The following is an 8,482-nucleotide window of genomic DNA, read 5'->3' as shown; positions in this document are numbered from 1 at the left end:
GATCACAAAAAATAAAAAGCGATCTTGCATTCGAAAGCTGTTTCAATGCCCCGCATATTAATAGCGGCTCCCTGATGCCCGCATTTTATATACAGTATAATTACCCAACGAAATAACTGCGAGAGAAAGTACTGAAATATATTTTTTCCCTGTGTTTCCTTCCTGGTGTGTGAGCTACTGAAATGAGCCGCACTGTGAAACAGCCAATCAGAGCCGAGCTCAACTTTATTATTCATGACCCTTCCAAATAAGGTAATAACAGCCCATTTCATTCTAGGGACAAATCCTAGGGTTGTAAATGGACATGTAAAACCGTTTCTAGAGATTTTTTGCCCTTACCTAAGCCACATATCTTCTATGTAGATATCAGAGAACAATTTAAAATATTGTATCAATGCATTCTATGGCACCTTTAAACTTTCCTCTTTCCTTGATGAGAATACCCTCAAATTATAGTTCAGAGTGTGCACTTCAAAGGGATGGTTGATTGTGATTTCACTTTTTTAATGTTAGTTAGTATGTAATGTTGCTGTTTGAGCATAAACACTATCTGCAAAGTTACAACACTGAAAGTTCAATGCAAACAGAGATATCGTGTTTTAAAATTATGGCAGTTTAATGCCTGCAATAACGGTTGATAGGGACTACAACAAGCTACTTCCCAGGTTTGTGACATCACAAACCCTGATAAACCCCACCCCCGTGAATATGCAACAAAAGGGCGAGGCCATGTTGCACGGCTTTAGAGAAGAGGAACTTCTGCCACTTAACTGCCCCTATTGTCCACAACATTATTTGAAGTCCCCCCTCCACTCACCCAAAATATTTTAGAGCTTAGCAAGATGTATATTCATTATAAAAAATAACCAAATACTAAGAAATATCTTAGATTTTTACCTGTTTTAGTTCATTTTAATGCTTGCTTTGTTTTATTTTAAACAATTATAAGTCATCTTGAGGCCCCCTTGGAAGTTTATTGAGGCCCCATAGTGAGCCCCAAATTATAATTAATTTATATTAATTTAATTATAAGTTATGATTTATAATGTTATGCCGGGTCAGAAATTATTGAAGGACTGTGTCAAAAATGTCACCAAAATTAATACATACAACCACAAAATTCAAGATATTGTTGCAAAAAAAAGTGCTTTGAGAGTATAAGTGCTTGAGTGTATGAGATGTGGATTTTTATATTATAATATGATATAATTAAGCAATATCACAAGAGCAAGAGAACTGTTTTGAAAAAAAAAATGATATTGCTTTTATAAAAACATTCAGTAAACATTTTTTAACATTATTCTCAACATTATTTATGTATTTGTAACTGTACCAATTCACATGCAGCTTCTGTGCCACCACTGCAGTGCAAAGATGCATTTTGTTGTTAGAGATTTCATTTGATTGGTAACAGATCTGTGAGTGTCTTATTGTATTTAATGATTAAAATAAGGCATTTCTCAGGTAGTAAATGTGGATCCTTTAGATTAATTTGTGCAATGCTGGTCTGGTCTAGGTCTGGTCTTGGTCTCAACCCCTCAAAGGCTTGGTCTTCTCTTGGTCTGAACACACAATTGTCTTGGTCTCGGATTAGGTGGTCTTGACTACAACACTACTATTTATAGGAAACACTAACCAGGTGCTCCATCAAATTCAGATTATTAAACATGGTCTAGAGGCATTCCAGCTCAGTAAATGGAATTAAAATTGTTCTGTCCCCTGGTTTTTGGGTGATCCTTCAGATGTTTGCACTAGTCTTTGGAAGTCACTGGCTTTATCCTCTGCAACAGATATGTTCTATGTTCCCTAGGACATTTCAGCTAAATTTTGCACTAAACCAGACATTACTTTCAATATGGTTTTAAGGTTAAGTCATGTCACTTATGCCTGTCCAAATAGAATGTGTCAGGACACGAACAACTTCACAAAGTCCTAGTCATGTCAGTATATTGAGGTAATGCCAGTTTTTAACTTTTGTACTAGCTTGGTAAATTGAGCACAGTATCAGCAGTAATGAAAATGCAATCTGCTGCAATATTTGTCCTGCAATACAGAAGACTGTTTGTGGTATGCTGAAAACAAAACAATTATAACATGATCACTTTATTTACAAATGAGTATGTTCAAATAATTTAGGTTTATGCTTTTCTTACATTACGCATTGTTCATAAGGGTGTTTGTTAGCAGTCATTTCAAGTCTACGTACATTGTCTCATTGTATGTACATTGCAGATGATGACAAAGCAAAATAAATATTATTATTTTGGGCTGTGTGATTGTAAATGATGAATCAGTGTAATGAGGCCGCGGAGGATAGGTGCTGTGGTGAATCTTCCTTTCAAAGTGGTGAAAGCAGTTCTAGCCTCCTCTGTCCACCTTAGTTTCGAGGGCTTGCCTTTGAGGAGGGATGTCAATGGGGCAGAAACCATGCTATAATTACGGATAAAACGTCGATAGAAGTTAGCAAACCCCAGAAATCTTTGGAGTTCCTTAATCGTGGTTGGTTGAGGCCATTCGGTGACTGCCCTGACTTTCGTCTCATCCATTCTTACTCCCTCATGACTAATATGATAGCCCAAAAAGGTAGTTTGTTTCACATGCAATTCACATTTTTCTGCCTTAACGTACAGTTGGTTCCTTAGTAGTCGAGAGAGAACATTTCTTACATGACCAATGTGTTCCTCTTCTGATTTTGAGTAGATCAAGATGTCATCAATGTAGGCGACCACATACTGGTTAAGCAGATCTCGGAAGATTTCATTTATGAAGGATTGGAAGACAGCTGGTGAGTTCGCTAGTCCGTACGGCATGACCTGATGGTCTGTGAGGTGGTAAACGTGTGGCCCTGGTTTTACTGAAAACCTCAGATAGGTCATTATAGCAAGGGGGGATGTTTATAGTCTTATGGGTCTCTGGACTTTCTATGCTGGTTGCAAAACATGGTTGGGGCTGTATGGTGAAACAGTGATTTATGCAGAACATGGACCATTGAAGAAGCTCACCATGATGCCAGGAGATGTCAGGATCGTGCACAGATAGCCAGGGGTGTCCTAGGATGATTTCATGTTTAGGAGAGTCGATCACATAAAGGGAAATAGATTCTTGATGAAATAGTCCAACATTCATGGTAAGTGTTTGTGTCTGATGCGTGATCCCCTCTCCAATGAGTGCATTGTCGATTGCTTTGATCTTGATCGGGGGAATGCAGGGTTGAATGGGGAGATTGTATTGGTTTACGATGCTTTTACTGATCAAATTTATGGCAGCTCCAGAATCGATCGTCGCTGTCAATTCAAGAGAAAGATCTTCAGTGTTAATAGTCACGGGAAGCAAGAATGACTTGTTATTTAACAGAGAAACATGTTCAATATTCACCCTCTGTGCGGTTTGGGACTTGTGTGGGCATCCGACACTGCGGTGGCCTGCTTCACCGCAGTAAAAACACAATTGGTGCTGACGACGTCTCACTCTTTCCTCGTCAGATAATCTAGATACACCCAGTTGCATGGGTTCACTGCTAGCCTTGAGTTCAGTGGTAGGAAAATTAGGGGATGGAATTCGTGGTTCTTGACGAACTCCCTTCTTGTTGCTTAGTCTCGGTGCTTGTCTTATCAAGTTGTCAATTCTAATAGCGAGTGTTACAAAGTCTGAAAATGATAGATCCTCCCCTTTACAAACTAGTTCAGATTGTAATTCAAGATTGAGGCTTTGTTGGAATATAGTTTTCAAAGCAATGTCGTTGAATCCGCTTTGAGCGGCGAGGGTTCTGAACTCCACAGCGTAATCTGCGGCCGTACGACACCCCTGTGACACGTGGAGAAGTTGAGTAGCCACACTCTTTCCCTCAGCGGGGTATTCAAACACTTCTTGGAGTTGTCGAATGAAATAATCTACGGATGTTCTTAATCGTGAGTCTGAGTCCCAAACTGCTGCTGCCCAATCGATCGCTCGACCCGTCAGTAAGGTCATTACAAAAGCACACTTCTTCCCCTCAGATTCGAACTTATCCCCTTGGTGATCTAAGTAGATCTTTACTTGACGAATAAAGTCTCTACACTGATCAGCAGAGCCATCAAATTTATCAGGAAGAGCAAAGCTTACCGTCATCGGCGTTGGTGAGGGAAGCGATCGGATGTAATGTGTCGGGTGTTCGTTTACTGATTGAAGATTTCTGAGTTGTTCTTGATAGCCCTTCAGTAACTCACTCTGATAGGCAAACGCCGCTTGCAGGTTGGAAACTTCCGCTGGATTCATTGTAGGCGAAGTATTCTGTAATGAGGCCGCGGAGGCTGAATCAGAATCCATTAGCAGAAGTTTATTAAAGGGATTTTCAGTAGACAGAAACTTGAATTCAGGCAAGAGGTCAAAACCAGAATGGCAGTCCAATCCGTTGACATACACAGGGGAGATCCAATAGACAAAGATGAGTAGGCAAGCAGAAGGTCCAAACACAAACATCAGGTCAGTACGGCAGTCAATACAGTGGGGAAAATCCAGATAGATCGTAGTCAGGTCAACAGGCAGAATCATACACAGAATAGGCAAACAGAGTACTAGAGAAACGCTTGGTAAGGCAGGAATACTGGCAATACTTCGCACATGCCCAAAGGGCTAGCATGCTTATAAATGCTACAAACAGGAAATGACTAGAGAAGCAGAGGAAGTGGAGCACAGTTAGTATTCAGGTGAGGGCTCCCTCTGCTGGTTAGGCCTTACAATCAGAGAGGACAAACATATGACAGAAACATTTTGACCTCATTAGCAATGATAACAGGTCCTGGGTGAACATTTTCCTGTAGATAGTGACAGGAAGTCATCTGCCATACATCTAAGTAGATTACTCCATCAATATCTCTGAACATCTCTCGCATCACTGTGTTCAGCTGCATCGCATACCAATCACTTTGAAAAATATTCTGTAATAACACAAAATCAAAATCAGAATTCCTTGCACATACGAGGACATTTTCTAGTAAGTGAAACTTTCAGTGCTTCCAAGCTTCCATACAATAAAATATGAAAATGTATAAAGACAGATCAGTTTGGGAAAAAAAAACATATTTACAGATGTAAAGATCAGGTACAAATGATACTGTCAGACCTGGAATAAGCAAAGTTGGTTTGGACAAACTACATAAACTCTGTTGTTTATTGCTACTGTGGCTACTGGAGATTCCACTGATCATCCACAACATTAAAACCACTGACAGGGATGTGAATAACATTGATTATATTGGTACAATGGTACCCGTCAAGGGGTGGGATATATTGGGCATCAACTGAACAGTCAGTTCTCGAATTTCATTTTTTGGAAGTAAGAAAAATGGTCACGCGAAAAGATCTGAGTGACAAAGACAGTAAAGACAGTAGCACCATATTTTCTTGTTTACTATAAATATTATCAGAAGAAAACAACACAGAAATTATTTGTAGGACTGGAAGTGATCAATTGTACCTTTACTCCTGCAGTGTTTCCAGACTTGATGACGACGGTGGTCTGTGGTGCACGACTCAGCAGCGCTACAACAGACTGACGGATTTTAGCCACTTCATGAATGTAAAATGTTACTGGGTGAAACACCAGGTGGGCAGCGATCGTGAAGACAACAACTGCATGAGGACCACCAGCTATTTCATCAATATCATTGGCGATATAATGCAGGTCTGTAATGAGCATTTTACTAAATCGCAAAGGAACACCATGTATCCTCCAGTGAACAATGATATTATTTTTCAACTCCACAGCCATCAGTGGTCCACCTATAGGAGGAGTGTGGAGGTCCATTCTTTTTAAGCCTAATTAAGGTAAGAAAACCTACATTAGACTCATTTCTTCATTAATTTCTTAAATAGCAGCCCCCAAAAGTATATGGTTAAATCAGGAATAGTTCACCCAAAAATCAGCTATTTACTCACCTTCATGTCATTTCAAACCATTATGACAGTCTTTGTGCATATACTAAAAGTCAGTGGAGTTCAATGTTGTTGAAAAAAATATATAAATTATAAATATCATCCTTTGTGATCAAAAGAAGGTTTGGAACAACATGAAGGTGAAAAAGTAATAACATAATTAAAATTTTGGTGCACTATATCTCTTTAAGACACACTTAAATATGTACATGTCTCAATATCATTGTATTAGACACAAAATATCAAAACAAGTATCTTCTGCAAACAAATGCCGCATAAGCTTTTCTCAGAACTAAATTGTATAAGCCAATTTTCTAATGTCATTTTTGAAGTTTAAAACCTACATCTTTGTGATCTAATACCAAGACATTAATATATTTTGATTAAGTGTCCACATACATTTTGGGGTCTCTGTATGTCAATTCCTTATTTAATTTATATTACATTTTATAAAGTCTTAAATAAAGCATAAAATCATATCATTGAATAACTTGCCTGGCACACTTCTTTCTAAAAACTCAAACCACTGCCTTGTGGTGGAGTCTCCCAAGAGGTAGACAATCTTGTTTTTAAGACAATTTCCCATTTGTGTAGAATTGAACTGTTGAGTGTTGCATACAAAAGACTTCCAAACATCTTTGAAATAGAACCCTGCAGGAACTGGTGTTGTCAAGCCAGATCTACATCTCTCCGTTGTGCCTAAAGCAAATAAATATTTACCTGAAAAGACTGTGTCAACACTATGCAAATTCTTCATTCACTTTACACTGACAAAAATTGAAATTACACTGACATTAGGCATGTCAGCCTTCTGATATGTTATCTGTTTATATTTTAACCATTTTCTATTTGGAATAAATAAATAAATAAAGAGAAAGCAGAAGACAGTGTATTAAACATAAACGTAAATTTGGCAATATTTTGGGTTAATAGTGTATAAACTGGTTTATGACTTTAATATTTAATTTGCTGAAACACTGCCAATGTGTGCACGATGATATTTAACATTAAGATGAATAAGAATAAGATGACAGAGGTGTTTTAGTGTCAGCCACTTGAGCAAATAAAATATTCAAGCAGAGTTGAATTTTACGGAGCCCTGCACATGACATGCAGGAAAAAAGCAAATCATGCTCAAGATTTACTCATTTGTTTCCTTGGTTTACTACATCATGCGAATGATTTACTAATTAGTTCCCTTGTTTTAAATAAATGGTGCACATGAAATAATCATTTGTACCCTTGTTTTTAACACAATTAAACACAAAGTGTCTCTGTACATAATAACATAACATATAACATAACATGACATAACATAACATAATAACAGTGGCAATAAGTTTATGAGAATGTGGACAGGAAGTAGAATAAATTATTATTTTGTGCGCACAATTTAATTACAACGTAGGAACAAAATAGTAAATCATGCGCAAGATTTAATAAACTGAGAGAACAAATTAGTAAACTGTGCGTACGATTTACTTAAAGGTGCCATAGAATGGAAAACTGTATTTACCTTGGCATAGTTGAATAAAAACAATTCTGTACATGGAAATTACATACCGTGAGCCTCAAACACCATTGTTTCCTCCTTCTTATGTAAATCTCGTAAATAAAAAAGACCACTGAAAAATAGGTGAATCAGAACATAACACTGACTGTGACGTAACAGTCGGGATCACTAATAGTTACGCCCCCCAACATTTGCATGTACCCGCCCATGTTCTAGGCCAGCTTTAGGAAGAAACAAGCGAGGACAACAGCGGTCATCGGATGCAGAATTCACTTTTACCTGTTACAATGATGTTTTACATCATTTGTGATCCAGCTTCACCTACAGAAGAAGAGAGTATAAGGTATTTTTTAGGAATGTTTGCAAATCGCCTTTCCTAATAATGTGCTAGTTGGCAAGTTCCGCGGCTTAATGCGGTTAAAGTTTAGTCTCATGAGAACGGCTCTTCACCCCACAGAAGAGAGGGGCGGGTGAGCAGAGCTCATTAGCATTTAAAGAGACATGCACTAAAATGGCTTACTGTGAGCAGACCTGTATTGGCAAGGTAAAAAGGGTATTGTTTTACTCTATCATTACATCTACCATTTTAACCAAAGTATGTTATAGACTTTTCATTAAGACCCTAAAGAATCATATCAACTTGTGGAAAATGGGCATCCGATTACCCCTTTAAGATGAAGGAATGAATTAGTAAATTGTGCGCATGATTTAGTAAAATGAAGGAACAAATTAGTAAATCATGCACACAATTTACTGCATGTCATGTGCGGGGCTCCGTAGTGTTTGTTAAATAACAATTTAAAAAAAGAAAGAAAAGAAAAGAAAATAATAATAAAAAAAAAGATTTCTTCACCTTATCCCTTTCCAAACAAGAAAAGAAATGGTAAAAATATGTTAATACATTCTCCATATTTTAACATACCTTTGCCTGCAGTGTTGGGAAGGACATTTATGTTAATTTTGTCTCCAGTAATAGCAACATTGGTTAATTTGCTATAAAGAAATGGTAATAATAAATTTTCTACAAATATTTTTAGTTTTACATTTTTTTCTGAA

At 37.6% G+C, this 8,482-nt stretch overlaps 1 protein-coding gene across 1 annotated transcript in view; it reads right to left on the bottom strand.

Annotated features, from left to right (window-relative positions):
* Positions 1-4,695: 4,695 nt before the first annotated feature.
* The window catches only part of LOC131533621 (NXPE family member 3-like), a 28,646-nt gene continuing 24,859 nt past the window's right edge, over positions 4,696-8,482 (bottom strand). The window contains exons 5-8 of the mRNA XM_058765973.1: positions 8,349-8,419; positions 6,409-6,612; positions 5,456-5,796; positions 4,696-4,916 (exon numbers count right to left, since the gene is read on the bottom strand). Coding sequence (XP_058621956.1) covers positions 4,719-4,916; positions 5,456-5,796; positions 6,409-6,612; positions 8,349-8,419 — 814 coding nt within the window. The 3' untranslated portion in view covers positions 4,696-4,718. The remainder of the gene's footprint in view (positions 4,917-5,455; positions 5,797-6,408; positions 6,613-8,348; positions 8,420-8,482) is intronic.

This window comes from Onychostoma macrolepis, chromosome 24 (assembly GCF_012432095.1).
Source record: "Onychostoma macrolepis isolate SWU-2019 chromosome 24, ASM1243209v1, whole genome shotgun sequence".
NCBI classification, from domain to species: domain Eukaryota; kingdom Metazoa; phylum Chordata; class Actinopteri; order Cypriniformes; family Cyprinidae; genus Onychostoma; species Onychostoma macrolepis.
Note: the sequence above shows the minus strand (reverse complement) of the source record. Positions and strands in the feature narration are given on the sequence as shown.